A 16,153-nucleotide genomic window follows, 5' to 3' on the forward strand; every position below is an offset into this window, starting at 1 on the left:
TATGTTAGTGGTACAAACATGATAATCACGAGATGCGTGTCATCTGAAAAAATAACTACGTGCCCCAGTCAAGGTGCCAATACATTGCGACGTGATGCGGTCCGCGTGCTCGCCGGCGTTCCTTTCGTCGCCTCACGCCAGCGTTGCCACGCCACGCGCCGGTCCGGCCATATACTCGCAGGCACGCACCGCGCTGCGTTGCTTTGATGCATGCGCGTTTCAGCGCGTCCGGCGTGCCTCCGTGACGAAAAAAAGGAGAAGCAGTGTTGTCTGGGTAACGCATTAGCACGAAATGCTACATGTCGCATTTCGCGCCGGTTGCCGCCAGGCCGCGCCGACGGACGCTGGCCACGTCTAGCATCAGGCTATAGAGTGGTCGCGTTTTTTTAAGGTTGCGTCGCTGTGCCCGGCGTGCGCGCGCGTCAACGCGATGTTTGGGCATATTGGGCTCTTCATGATGCCCTCGCGGCCGTTCTGCTAGCTCCAGATATACCAAACTTGATGTTACGTAACGTCGTTGGATGACGAAGTATATGACTGGTGCAAGCATGATAATCCTGACACGCGTGTCATGTAAGAACATGACAACATACCACGCTCATAGCGTGCTCGCCGCCGTTTTGCTAGCTTCACAGATACTAAAGTTGGTATCACGTGACGTGAATAGATGACGAAGGTAAACGACACATCTAAACATAATAATCATGGCACGGAAGTCATGTACGGCATCATTTACCTCAACCTCGGAACGTTGTGCTCACTTTAGAGTAGTATATCAACATTTCACATTTGAACCTAGCATATCATTGATCCTTACCGTACATGGGATCAGCCATTTTTTTGTTTTAAATAGAACAGCCTTCGTTTTAGCAGCATTGAGAACGAGAAAATTCACTTCGCTCCAAGTTTGTAGTTTTGCTAGCGTGTCTTTACCTTGTATTCTAAGATAAGACACGTCGTCGGATAGTACAATCTGTTCAACTTCAGCATTACTATTAGCTTTACCCGAACTCATAATTATACTCTCGTCTACTGACACGTGCTCCAAAACAGTATCGTTGATAAATCCTTTCAATATTTCTTGATCGCAGAAGTGAATTGCTACAGGTATTTCTTTGAACTTCCTAAGTGCGTGCATTTTTTCACAACTCTTCGAAAATTTTATTTTGTCGAGTGCCATGGTTGGAAAAGTTGGCGTGTAATGACCTATGTAACATGAGGAGAGTAAAAGGCAGAAGCCCTCTTCTCCTTATCTGTCACGGGGAGAGGATTTAGGTTAAAGCATACACGGCGTACTGTAGAAAAGCAGCATACAACGGTAGCGCAAGTGCTCCTTTTCTGTTTTGTGCTCATGAGAAAAGCGGATACATCAAATACTGAGAAAAGGAGTTCCTGTCCCCCAGTGTATTTGGCTAACAGTGGAACCAGTGACGGCACTCATTGCACAGAGACTCTATGATGAAATTGTATACAGGGTGCCTCAAGTTTTACGCCGCATGGTGAAAAACAAAATATATCCTTAAGCTTCACCTTCCAGAGTGGAACGCAATAGTGACATCCAATTCCCAGTGCGTATACTTCAAGCACTTTCCGTATGAAATGTTTTTGCACTTGCTATGTAGCCGTGTCTTGTGTTACGCACTGTTTTTTTTTTGTTCGCTTCCTTGATCATGTACCAACTGGCACAAATAAGCACTTTAAAAGAGAAGTTATTGTCTTTGTATTCAAAGCAGAGGTGTCGGGGTGGGGTATATCCGCCGCTCGCCACGCAAATGATCAATGTTCAGTCTCCACTCAGACCCAAAAATTTTTTATTTGCATCTTTCTCAATTTATCAGTCACGCAAGAATTACTTTTGTCCCAACTGTCGTCACTAATGCCAAAGTTGACTGCGACAGCGGAACTTTTACGAAACGAGCTCTTTAGCGCACTCACGTAAAAGAAAGATGGGTTGTTACGACAAGCATGCATACTCTTCCAACATGCTGTAGTACCCTTTACTAGTCATACAGCGAAAGCTGGTATAAGATCACAACTCAGGTCACGCGCGGCACCAGCGTTGCCCACCGCCGCCGCCTCCGCCGCCGGTGTCCCTAACCTCTATTGCAAGAAGTAAGAAAAAACTCTAGTATCAACGACACAGTGATGCTCAAACTTGGGACCACAGCGTGACAACCCAGTATTCTACTAGTGAGTCATGCCGGTGCTTGGGACTTCTTCGCAAATTTGCCTTACGCAGGCTTCATGTCGGGAAACTAATCGCGTTAATAAGTTTGATTGATATATGGGGATAATCGTCCCAAAACCCACTGTATGAATATGAGAGACGCCGTAGTGGACGGCTCACTCCCGTATTCACAAATGCTCCTCGACTCGACTACCACCCTTCATTTGACAGAGTTGAGCACTGCGCCACCGCTCGACTTAAAATGACGCTGCGCTACTCAAGAATCGCAGCAGATTATCGCTGATATGCAGTGTATTGCCATGAAAAAATACGGCGCTCCCATCGACTTTCTCAAGTGAAGGTGAAGCGTTGAGTGAAGGGGCGTTCTAGAATACGAGGTTCAAGAAACTGCGTCCATTTGGGGTTTTTTAACGTGCACCCAAATTGGACCACTCGGGCACACAGCAATGTCGCCTTCATCGAAAATGCAGCCGCTGCAGCCGCAATTCGGTCCCGCGACGTGCGGGTCAGCAGCCCAGTACCTTAGCCGGTAGACCACTGTGGCGGGGCCGTGACAATATGTGACTGAGTGATTGATTGATATGTGGGGTTTAACGTCTCAAAACCACTTTATGATTATGAGAGACGCCGTGGCAATATGTGTAATAAAGCGTTTTAAAAAAGGAAAAGAACAACCAGGCGTAACACAATGCGAAGGCATAACGAATGGGTCATTCAATGTTGCAACTCATTACAGAAGCTTGTTTTTAAGCATTTATTAACTGTGGCACTTACCCTTTTCAGGCATGCTTACCCACCACCGTCACCCACTGCATGAATCATTGGCACAAAATTCCTCGGAAAAGTTTAGCAAAAATCACGCTTCTCAAAAGAATGGCGAAAAAAAGCATGGCCGATGCCGTCCTACTTGCCAAGTATATTATCAATAATGCCGTAATGGGGACCCAGCAAGTGTGCTAGCAGCAGTTACCCAATGACTGTTTAGAAAAGGCTCTGAAAGGCCTAAGGTTAGGCTTAGCTAAGCCTAACGCTAGGCTTAGCGCGTGTGAGCCATCAAGATGGCTATGCAAGTCACTGTGCAAGGGGAGGACATTTCTGCCGAAGAATTCCAGTGTCCTGGATGGACACTGGGCTTTCTAAGCGTAAGTCAACTAAAGCACCCGTGGCGGGTGCTGAAGTTCAAGGCCCATGATACGGTAAGAACGCAGGCACCCGATCTCCCGCCAACGTGAAGAAACGCCTCGCCAACGCGTCAAGGCTGCCGCATCTACGAAGGGAGCATTTTCGAAACGGGGGCGCTAAACCTCACATATCAATCAAATCAAGCATTTTTGAATCATTGCCATGCCTCGGGGAGGCCTGAACGTTAATAATACCAGTAACGTACGGATTTCACAAGCCCTCCCGATAGCGGCGCGCTCCTACACTACGGATATCACAGAATACATCATTTGTCTGAACGCTATGCAGAACATTGTTGTAATTAGTACGCCATCGCAAGCCAACGCCAAAGCCTACGCAAGTCTAGAGCCCATCAGTGTTAATAACGCAGGGTCAGCCGAGGAATCCCACTGTTCTCGAAGTGCAGCGAAACAAGAATTCTACCCCAGTCATTATCCTGTTCGAAGGACTATGAGTCTCAAATTACGTCATGTGCAATCCCAGCATAGTCAAGTGCACCCTCTACCAACGGCAGATAAATGTCTGTTATACCTGTGGTAGACTCGGCCACAGAGCCGACGTGTGCCCCGCTCCAGGAAATGTTATGTCGTCGAGGTTGGGAATCGAGGTGGCGGAATGACCTCCCGTGGCGACAAGCACGTTTGCTCACCGAAGTGCACCTTCTGTGAAAGGCCTCATCCAACGGCCGACAGAACCTGCACACAAATATTCGAGATACCTGAGATTGTCAGACAGCGCAGAAGAGAGAGACGCGACTTTGACAAGGACTTTCCACCGATACATGAGCTGTCCAAACCGGTCAACAAGTCAAGGTCCCAGTCCAGAAGCTCGAGGGGGCGCTCCCGATACAAAAGTGGTCCCCGTTCAACAAACCGTTCCCAGTCCCGAAGCGAATCCCAATCACGGGGCCCGCCCGTCAGCATTCAGGTGCCTGCTGCCACAATGACCGAGTGGGCTGACTCTGTCAAAGGATCCTAGAAACAGGTAACGGGGGGCATGCTGCCAGAGTAGAACAATGATAGAATTATTCAACTGGAAACGCAGAACGCTGCACTAAAGGAGGCGATTGCGCGACTTAGAGTCGGTATAATCGCACTTAAAAATGCTAATATTGCTAAGAGTGAACCTCTAAACCTCCTCAGGTAACTAGACTCCAAATGCTCAATGAAACGCCTATAGAACTGCCCGTGGAAAAACCGCCGGAGACGCCCGTCAAAACACCCATGAAAGTACAGTGTACTGTTCGTCCTGACAAAAAAATGGCAGCATATTCATGGGGTGAATGATGGAGAGTGAGGCGATGCATCTGTCCATCCATTCGTTCTTGCTTCCGTAAGTCCATGTGTCTGTCTGTGACTGTCCATGCGTGCGTCTGTTCGTGCACCCGCACGTCCACCCGTGCGTCCGTCCCTGTGTTCGTCCGTGCATCCGTCCCTGCGTCTGTCCATGCGTCCATCCGTCGGTGTAGCCATCTGTGCGTCCGCCCATGCATCTGTCTGTGGGTCCATTCGTCCATCTAGTCAACACTCCAAGTGCCACCATCTCGCATTCTTTCATCGTAGATTCCGCATATAGAAGCACCGCCATTCAGCGTACATTCCGAGGACTAAACGAGAGGTGGCACACGCACACTTCCTTACGACTTGCGCTTCATGTCTACTTCCAACCTTTAACCACCTCGAGTTAATGGCATACACTAGTTCACTGTATTCATGGCATTGTTGCCAAACGCTTGGTTAACCTTTCTAAAACCAAGGAGGTTACGCCCAGCGAGTATAACGTAGCAACCCTTTCTTGTCAGATAGTGCTCAAGGTACATGCCAATGGCTGCTAAAGGAGAAAGAGAGACAAGAGAATTCGGCTTTTAGTTGACGCGCACACTGCGAATTTTTTATTGTTCAACAACGCACAGGAGAAATCTCCCACCAGCACCACCTTGCAGGTCAAAGCTTAAGACATCTAACGTACTACGACGAGGGACAAACGGGTGCCGCTTTAAGAGCTTCGCTCCTAAAAGAGGGCTTTGACGAGGCCCGTACTTAAGGACGAACTGCATAGTTTTAAAACGGAGGTCAAAGACTTGTTCCTGTCGCTTAGAAAAACAGGTCGATGCCTTGGCGGACAAGTTAAGTGCACTGGATGCAAAGGTTAATACGTTGGACACTAGCTTCTGTGCGTTGGACGCTATTGTCAACGCGCTCGAACGCAGGCACATATCTTTCGAGGCTAACCATGGCGCGTTCGCCTAAAGAGTTCAGGATTTCGCAGTGGAACTGCTGGGGGTTTAGCCGCAAGAAGGCACTTTAGCTGTTCATTTGTTCTCCTTCTGAAAAGCCGCACGTCATTTCACTTCAGGAGAAGCTTTCGGATTCTGTCATTTTGCGGGGTTACACATCTCACGCTCTTTATGGAGAAGGACGAAGGGGCATTCGCACGCTCGTATCTCAGGGATGGGACGTCAAGCAGAGAAATGGTATTTTCTCTTCTTGAAATCAAGAAGAGAAAATGGACATGGACTGGGCATGTAGCGCGTAGACAGGATAACCGCTGGTCATTAAGGGTAACTAACTGGATTCCCAGAGAAGGCAAGTGAGTTGGGGGGAGACAGAAGGTTAGGTGGCAGATGAGATTAGGAAGTTTGTGGGTATAAATTGGCAGCAAGCACAGGACCGGGTTAACTGGCCGAACAGGGAAGAGGCCTTTGTCCTGCAGTGGACGTAGTCAGGCTGATAATGATGATGATGATGATGATGATCTAAAGGATACACCTATATCTCGCTAGATCTTTCTATGAACGGTAGTAAGGTGAAACACTGATTAGTAGAAATTATTCCGGGGGGTCATTTCAAGAGTTGTCTTTGAATCCTGTATATTTAGAGTTCGCCTACTAGTAATTACCTAGTATTATGCCTAGCAAGCATAATACTAGGTAATTATGCTTGCAGACGCAAAAATATGAGGGCAGTATCTCCAGATGCTAGTTCACAGTGACACTGTCTGAGGGCGCTGCTTCGTAATGGGCCCAGCAGCCAGTGTCGTGTCATTTTATAGCAAAAGCTTTTATGAGATCAAAACTCTGGTCACGAGTGGTGCCGTAGTTGTCCACCACCGCCGCCACCGGTGTCCGTAACCACATCGCACGAAATTACAAAAAAAGCCTAGTACGATTGACACAGTGGGGCTAGAACACGGGTGCGCTGGGTGGCGGCTCAGTATTTTACCAATGAGCCACGCCGGTGCTTGGGACTAGTTGGCAAACTTCCCTCAGGCAGGCTTGATTTCGGGAAAGAAATCGCGTTATTACGACTTAAAAAACGTTTTGAAACAGCGAAAGAACGACAAGTCGTCGCACAATGCGAATGGCGTAACGAGTAGGTCATCCAATGATCCAACCCATTACAAAAGCTTCTATTTGTTCACTTCTTAACTGTGGCGTGTACCCATTCAGGCGCAATTCGTCATCATCATCAGCCACTGCATGAAAAATTGGTACAATGTTCCTTGCAAGTGTTTAGTAGATACAACGCTTCTCAGACGAATGACGAAAACTAGCATAGCGAATGCCAGCCTACTACCCGAAAATTATTATTTAAGATGCCGCAGTTGGTATCAAGCAAGTGTGTTGGCAGCAGCTACCCAATGAGTGCTTAGAAAAGGCTCACAAAGACCGCTCTTACAGCTTTCGCTGGGAGTGTGCTGTACCTTGCACGCAGGCCTGGCGCATTTTTTCTTTATAATTCATGAACTCTTTTTACTGGGCAAAAGAGCACTAACACAATGAGTGCGTTCTTAACAAAATAGGCAATTAGATGTCGTTTGAACAAGCCATCAAAAGTCTTAGGTACATTTTGATGCTTAAAAATTATTCTTAAGTTAGAATTAAAATCAGAAATAACTAACTGAATTTCTCGAGTCTTCCTTCACTGCGTCTTTCATAATAATATAGTGTTTTGAGGCGTTAAACACCACACATCAATCAATCATGAGAACATGATGCAGAAATAAAAAGTATGCCTCGCGTAATAGTGTTCATTTTTTATTTATGCGGTGGAACATTCAGGACACCCTGCATTGGGAGACTACTCATATATTCTCAAATGATTACCTACCCTACAGTTGCCAACACAACAGAAAAATGTCATCATCATAAATATCATCATCATCATAAGAGTTGGCGCTTACAACCATAGAAAATGTTGCAAAACGCGACCATGAAAACATAGACTGGGCATAAGTAAAACATAGTGAACAGGGCGAGAAATGGTGGAGAAGGAAATAGTAAACAGGGCAAACTGGTTCGCTCACTGGCCACCCCTCCAAACGGTTGTGCTATTGCGACCAACAGGGCATACAGCGCTAAAGAGATGTGTGGTGACATCTGAACCTTAACAGGCACCTGTATCTCAAGCACTGCCACTAGACATAGATCGAATGCAAAAGTGAGAACTCTTTGTCTGCCGGGGAAATCCCTGCATAATGTTTTCATGATGAATTTTATTGTTTTCTGATTCCCTTTTTCAGAATGATATTGCCATTCTCACATTGAAAGAAAAGGTTGACTTCACAGATTCAATTGGTCAAGTGTGCCTGCCGGATTCAAAACGCCAACTCCCGGAAAACACGGATATGTACGTGACAGGTTGGGGACGGTATAAAGGTTTGTCGAGTTCTGATTCCTAAATTATTCTCATGTGACCATTCAGTTCAATCGCTACCCTTTCATGAGTATATTGAGAAAGAAAAAGTGTAAACACACTTCATATTACCTATGGATTCAAACGTATTTGCGAAATAACCAACAGAGCAGTGAATCAACCTGGCACCAATTTCCAGTGTACTCCTAAGGGACCGGGGCATGACTTCTATCTGACGAAGCAGCCCTACGCAGGGCGCTGTTTTGGTGCATCTTTCCTTTTTCAGCAGGTATTTTGCCCAAAACATCATACATACACCACTTTCTTACGCATTACTATGAACAGTCCCCGTTACACATTATCGGCTTTCGAAGCTACGTCAAACGGCGACACTTCGTACATTGTAACTGGGAATACTTATAGTGTGTTATCTTGCCAAACACGGCTGCCCCAGCTGCCCCGGCTTCCGCACCCGTGCAGCACTCTCGGTGGCATCTGTGGTGCATCGCAACGTAACCACCGCTGACCCGCTGTGCTTTGAGCCGATTGAACCGCGCATACGCGCACGTGTCCTGTCTGCCACCGTTGCCATATCTGGTGACAAACCACCTCCACCCATCCGCGTCTATCCCCAGTAGTGCCTATTTGCACCATGCGAGCATCGAGCTCAAACTTATGCTTGGATTCTCTAAGGACCTCATAGAATAACAGTGTGTATAGTACATGAGGTTATTATATGGCCAAAAAATCACAGAATGCAGGGAACTAGAATATCGCCTATTTGGTCTGTCAGAATGCACTGATACTACGTCAAGCGCAGATAGCAGCGATCCTTAACCAGAGCTTCTGGGTCCAAATTCTCACGAGGCAGTTTATGCCTCCATGATTTCTGGAGCTCGCACCATTCGGACTTTTTTTAGAGGCTAGTGGCGAACAGGAATGGCAGATGGATTTTAGTTCCAGGATATGCTGCCTCTCCTAATGGGCTTTCCGTCATCCTCAGCCCCGAAGTTTTATATTCATTTCATATGTTGCTCAAACAGACGTTCCGAGCAATTCAAAGAAAACATGAAGAAAGCCGACAGAAAGATGAAGACTTGAAAGATGAAATATGGTTGAACAGTGAACACCGCTAGAGCAAACGCCTACACAGATTATTTTGACGAGAATGAGTCCACTAATCAAAACGCTGGCTACAGCGACGCTCCGTATTCTGTATTTTATATGGTGGATGGAGCAAATGCTATGTATTTTCTCGCATATTTGATTTGTTTAAAGAAATTCAAATATCTATTACTCTAGCGCCATCTTGTACCCTTTTCAACTAAAGCACAGTCTTAGCAACTATTTGCGATAAAATACACCAAAATCCTTGAAATGTAGGTGTTTGGAGGCAATTCTGATAAGGGACTTAACTAACAGGTCTCTTCCTGCCAGGACGAACGCGCCACTTCATACTTTATGTCACTACTTTTTTCAATACGTAGTGTTCGTGCTGAAAATGCACGCGTGCCCCTCAGGTAAGCGCACACCTGGATATAATGAGGATAGAAGAACTTTTAATTAAAGCACTGTGCGTCCCACCATCCTTGATTTTTTCTGTCACATGATAAATATTTATTTTAGAAGCAAATTGTGTAATGACCCTTGTGATGTTCATAGGTTTAGTTCATTTTTTGATACCATGGTGGTTACGTGGCATACAATAAATTTAGTCTTCTTTGACACTTGCACGATGTGAAATCACTCAGGAAAAGGTGATTGCAAACGAATGAACATATGACCGGTTCTCATCTTCTTGTATAACGGTGCAGCGGAAAATATTACGGTATCATTAGGAACCACGAAAGTGATCAAAGTGGTGTGATTGATCGTGATATTTGAACAAGCAGTCTGCGCAACAAAACATTGAACGTAAGTGTCTTCCTAAGCTACGGTGGGCCTTAAGAGCAAGGTAAGGTTTAGAAAGCAGTAGCACTGCTATTTGCTAGCAGGTTGATATTATTCGTACAGAAGTACTGTTACGTCGGAGGCAAGGTAAGTTGCAGAAGGGTAGCAGTGAGGCCGATCATTATCCGTTTTGGCAGGACACCAAGAAGAAAGTGCATTTTCATTGCTTGAACCTTTGCGCTTTGGGTACTATTATAAGGGTTCCTCTGATATCACGAAACGGTTTTTTCTTTGTTTGTTTGAAGTAGATTGAGGAACTGTCCATGATTCTCGTAGAACCATGAAGTTCTATGCAGCATGTGTAGCACTAGAATTTCTTCGGATCGTCAAAACGACTAAAAGAGACGTTACGTAATGAAAGAGAGAGAAACGAGAAAAAAGGAAGGCAGGCAGGTTAACCCCCTGCCTTCCTGCTTCAACATTTTTGAATGATGTAACATTTCCAATGGTCTTCTGGGAGATTTGTACTTTCACGACGGTTCGCTGACTTTTTTTACATATTTCAGTGGACAGCCCTGAGCTATCACCTAGGCTCAAACAGCTGCGCACAAGAACCATATCGCACAAGACATGCTTCGACGATTACGGCACAGGGTTGCCAGACAGCGTGTTGTGTACTAGTCATGATTTTGGTTCTTCGTGCAAGGTAAGAATCGTCGAAAAAGTATATATAAGAATACACCCAATATTTCTTGTATAAAGAAAAACAAAGGAAAGTTTCTTTAAGCTTCTCTGTTATTACTTCGCCCTTTGTGGATGTGGGCAAAGCGCATATCACTATCCCTTTACGTCATTACTTCACACACAGCAATATAAGTGCATCATTTCGGTTTTGATGCAACGGTTTCACTTCGGGTTTTATGCCTCATTTCTGTTTTGACTTGAAACGTACAAAATCAAACCAGATGATTCCTGGCAATATCTGGCAGATGACATGTGAAGCCAAACTAATCAGATAAATGAAAATTTGTAAGCTTTCTTCGTATCGTTCACTACGCAGTACAATCAGTTGCTCTGCAATCGTCTAAACATGGTCCTATGTTCGCTATGTTATTTTTGAAAACTTTGTAACCTAATTTTACTCAACCATATGCAAAGGTGAGTTAGCGTAAGGTACGCATTCAAAACAAAAAAGCAAAAAAAAAAAGTTTCCCCGCGCACGTAAATTTCTTCATGAGTTTTGTTTGGCATAACGCATCACAGGTGTCGTTTAGCAATGTAGCCTTGCGCTATCCCGACATGAGAGAGCGCTTATTTGCACAATGAATAGATTAAAACTTGGTACGAAAAAATTGGCAGATCCCACGTACAGCGGCGATCGATGATATGCGAAGCACGAATGAGGATGATTGATTTGACACTTTAATGTCAGTACAACGTTAATAGGGGGATGTGAATTATGCACCGCCGAGGTGTTCTAGTGGCTAAGGTTCTCGGCTGCTTACTCGCAGGTCACGGGATCATATCCCCGCTGTGGCTGCTGCATTTTTAATGGAGGCAAAGATGCTGTAGGCCCGCGTGCCCAGATTTGGGTCCCCGTTAAAGAACCCTAGGTGGTCTCAATTTCGCGGAGCCCTTCCCTACGGCGTCTTTATTATTCGTATGGCGGTTTTAGGCCATTAAACTCCACATATCAATCAACCAATCGGACGTAAATTATGCCGTAGATGAATTTTATGTCATGATTATCAAATTTGGTATATGTGGAGCAAGTGAAAAAGCCGCGAGCAAGCTATGGGCGTTGCATGTAGTCATGATTTACATGGCACACATATCGTGAATACTATGTTTTGACGTTTCATTTGCCTTGGTCGTCCATCTTTGCCACGTAATACCAAATATGGTATATGCGGAGCTAGCGAAACAGCCGCGAGCACGCTTCGAGCGTAGCATGTAGTCAAGTTTTACATGAAACGCATATCATGCTTATCATGTTCTCACATGGTATTTGCCTTCGTCATACATTCACGTCCCATAATAACAAATTTGGTATATGTGAAGCTAGCGAAACGACCACAACTCCACCCTGAGCGTGGCGAGTACTAACGACTTACATGGCAAGCATGTCAAGATTTGCGCGTTGGGCTGTCACTTATGAACGGGATGTAGTCATGTCATACCATACCAGTTTTGAAATATCTCATGTGAACAAAACTACTGAGAGAGAAGCGAAACCAGGATTTGAGATATATATATATATATATATATATATATATATATATATATATATATATATATATATATATATATATATATATATAAGTAGATCGATAGATAGATACGCTCAAAGTCGCCGAAGTTCGCTAAGGACTGCTTCGCGTTTATTATCTTATTCACAAAAGCTTCCCACCCTTTGCGGGGAGGGGTGGACTTCGCTAACCTCAGCAATAAAATAATCAGAATTCTCAGCACAACGTTCGAATCATGCAGTATATTTAAAGTTCGAAGTTTACACATATATTAGATTCATCGCACACCTTAAATGCTTTCACTTTACTGTCTGGACAATCTTTATGCACGATTTGCCGCATGTCTGGTAAGAAAATATTCGTTGGCCTGGATCCGTTTTTTCCGGTGCTTGTGTCGTAATTAGCTGTGAAACATAAAGCGTCACTACCAGATCGTAACCGTTGGTGTTACCATGTGCCGCAATAGCGCACGCGCATCATTCTCCATGTCCCAGGAAGCCTAACTCCGCGAGCGCAATACACTCCTCTACTGCAAAACGTGGCATAACATGGCATCACATATGCTGTCAACTAGCTTACTGATTCCTACGTGGCACTAAGTTGTTTATAAAGCAAAAAATAGCTGCAAGAATGTTTGAAAATTCGGGTGAAGTAATAATTGTAAAAGATTTACTCTGCCGTAATTTCACAGAAATATAAGAAACGTAAATAGGCGTTTCCCCACATATGGGGGTGGCGGGCTCACTGTATATTGACAATTCAGCAGAGGTCGCTCAGCCCACTGGTAGTCTCATAAGTCTCTGTAAAGGTCGGGTAGCCGACCACGGTTGTTGCACGCCAATTTTCTCGCGATGAACCAAACACGATTCCAGGACTTGTGTACCCCAATCTTTTGTTCACGAGCCAGCGTCATCGCATTGTGGACAATGCGATCTTGGAGCCCTAATGTCGACAAGGTAGCGTAGCAGCGTGTTATTGTTTTTCAAGATTCCTTGTGTTGAAAGGAATTGCAGGAGGAGTAAGCACGTCATAGCTCTTATTTATTAGTCCTTTCTCAGCGCTAGTCTTTTTGTAGGCCATGTAAGCTGCTTTTACTAGTCGAGTATATTCCCAGTTGAAGCAGCCGGTCCTTTGTAGTGGGGAATATGATGAGGAAAGTTACTGTCTTAAACGCAAAGCACTTCATAGCGAACTTTGGCTACTTAAAGCGTTCTTATCTCTCTCTCTCTCCCTATATATATATATATATATATATATATATATATATATATATATATATATATATATATATATATATATACACAAGGAAAAGAAGTGTGTACCTAAGGGCTAGTTTTTCCGTGTTTTGACACGATAATAATGAGATCTAACAGACAATAATGCCAAGGATTGTTTAGGGAAAGTTACTAGAACCAATGTAATGTAAATAAGAATACAGAAAAGTGGCTGAAAAAATAACCTGCTGTGAGCAGGAATCAAACCTACGACCTTCGAATAATGCGTTCGGTGCTCTGGCCACAGAGCTATCACGACGGCTATCCCTTCAGCCACTTTATTGGGTTTATATGTCTATTTCAACGTGGGAATGTCAGTCAGCGCCATCTCTTGCCGCAGCGGCGAGTGTACAACACACTTTTATGAGCCTGTGTGGTGTCACGTAGCATCTTACGCCACTTTATTATTTTGTCAAAACATAGATAAACGAGCCCTTAGGTATACACTTCTTTCCAATATTCATTAACGAGGGTCTCGTACTGGCAGACTTGGTGCCGATAGGTTGTATACGAGGGACTATTGGTCAGCTGACCGCTCGTAATAAGTTCACGTTTCATGACGTGTCGCTCATATCATGACATGTCGCTGAAGAAATGCAACACAGTCACCTTCCCTCCACTTGCTTCACATAGCATCGATTCGAGTACCAGGTACGTGGGATCTGCCGAAGTTTTCGTGTCGACTATTTTTCTGAAAAATCAATAGCAACAACAACAAAACAAGTTGCGCATACGCATACCCCGCAAAAAATATTGGCAAAAAAAATCAAAATCGAATGATGGCTGTAAACATGAACGTTGGAAGGGGATTTTGAGAAGAAAGAACAAAAGTCAACATGACGTTACTGAAAGTAGCACTGCCACTCTTCAACAACAAGGGGGCAGTTTCACTTTTTTGACAAGTGTCCAAACCTGTTCTCTATAGATGGCAGATGCAGCCCGTCCTTCCAATTTCTTCTTCCTTTTCTGGCGGCCAATAATAACTGTACTATAATATAAGCGCAAATGAAAATTCTCTCTATGTTATGTTACATTAGTGCGCAAGCTCAGCGAAGTATTAGAAAAAGACGACTGCTGTAGCTTTATACCAAGTTGAGTTGAGTTGATTCGCACATGCTACATTTCCTTGTCTCTCCTGTTATTTTGTTTTTTTAAACTAAATGTGGTCTTTCACTGCCACAATTTCAATATTTCACCACTGCTCTGTTGTCATCGTTGTTGCTTTTATCACATACCACAATGGCACTCACAGAGCCTTCACGCTCAAGTCTGCAAAGTGGTAACAGAACACGTATTTCGTCGTATCTGGTAAACATATGAGCAATTTTATCCTCGAGTTGATCACAATGCACGTGTAATCTGTTATATGAATGCACCCGTGATGAAAGACTGACTTGAATAAGTTAAATAATTACAACTTTGGCTTTATTCAGGGTGACAGCGGAGGCCCTCTCGTGTGGAATTCAGGAAGCGCATGGTTTCTTGAAGGCGTGGTTTCCGGTGGACCTGCGAAGTGTGCCAACCCTGACGACCCATTGCTGTTTACGAATGTGCCTCCAAAAGTGGACACATTTATCTTGCCTTACATTGAGGCTAGTAACGACACTGAAAAGTCTAAAATCTGCAAGATTGTTTAAAACTTCATAATAAACTCAAATAAGTACCCCTGAAATATATTTTCAAGCACCATTTTGCTTATATTTCTTATTGATGGAGATTGGCAGTATTCAAATAAAAGTATATAGAGTTGGAATGATTGTGAAGGACGCCATATCGGAGGGATCCGGAAATTCCCACCACCTTGTTTTCTTTAATGAAAACGGACACCGCATAGTACAAAGGCTTCTAGAACTTCGCCTCCCTCAAAATGCGACCGCCACGGCCGGGATCGAAATAGCGTCGTTCGGGTCAGCAGACGTGCACCATAACGGCTATTTCATCCCAACGGAGAGGCTAGTATTCGAAGTAAGGTTTTTAAGGTGCCAATTGCCGTTAGCACTACCGTGCCATTCTTTCACCACAAAATCTAGTGTCGCCATTTTGTTGTTGTTTTGGGCTCTAAAATTTGGTTCTTATCATCTTTTTTCCACTGGAATTCATCAGTTTGTCCAGTTGACCAGTCTGTTACAGGAAAAAAAGAAGTTCTTTATCATAAGAGTGATTTAAGCATTCACCCCCCCCCCCCCTCCTCCTGGTATTTTATGGTGGTAGCACGTGCGTATCGTATTGTGTGCATGAGAAGGAAAAGAAAAACGGAAGCACAAGGAGATTAGCCAGTTCTCAGGCCAGCTGGCTACCCTGTGCTGGGAAAAGGTGTAAGGGGAATAAAATATGTTGTAAGAGAGAAGTTACAACGTGACATTCAAACTACAACATGTGCTCCCCTCACACGAAAAAAAAAAACAGCACTTGCACTGAGGCATTTATCCAGCAGTTCAACGCAGTGCTGTGTCTGGCACAGAGGTTCCGTTGTGGCCCTCAATATTTCCAGTTGTTAGTGTTTTAACAAGTCAAAAGTATTGCATTCAAATTCCTAACTTTTGGTCACAATAACGCTCTACCATTATTCATAGTACTGATTGCGATTCAAAAATGAATTGTCTATTGTAATATGAATGGCAATGTTGTTAATGACGTTCCAAGGAGCGATAGATGGAATCGTACGCTTCATTTTACTGTTTGACACCGGGTTGTCTGTTCGGAGGTCGGCGCTGGTAAATTGCACTGCCTGCAATA

At 44.4% G+C, this 16,153-nt stretch overlaps 1 protein-coding gene across 1 annotated transcript in view; it reads left to right on the forward strand.

The window, feature by feature from the left end:
- Window positions 1-15,170, forward strand: part of LOC119165030 (chymotrypsinogen A) — a 37,202-nt gene extending 22,032 nt beyond the window's left edge. The window contains exons 4-6 of the mRNA XM_075884363.1: window positions 7,892-8,027; window positions 10,461-10,600; window positions 14,851-15,170. Coding sequence (XP_075740478.1) covers window positions 7,892-8,027; window positions 10,461-10,600; window positions 14,851-15,054 — 480 coding nt within the window. The 3' untranslated portion in view covers window positions 15,055-15,170. The remainder of the gene's footprint in view (window positions 1-7,891; window positions 8,028-10,460; window positions 10,601-14,850) is intronic.
- The last annotated feature ends 983 nt before the right edge of the window (window positions 15,171-16,153 follow it).

The sequence above is a fragment of the Rhipicephalus microplus genome, unplaced genomic scaffold, assembly GCF_043290135.1.
Source record: "Rhipicephalus microplus isolate Deutch F79 unplaced genomic scaffold, USDA_Rmic scaffold_28, whole genome shotgun sequence".
NCBI lineage: Eukaryota > Metazoa > Arthropoda > Arachnida > Ixodida > Ixodidae > Rhipicephalus > Rhipicephalus microplus.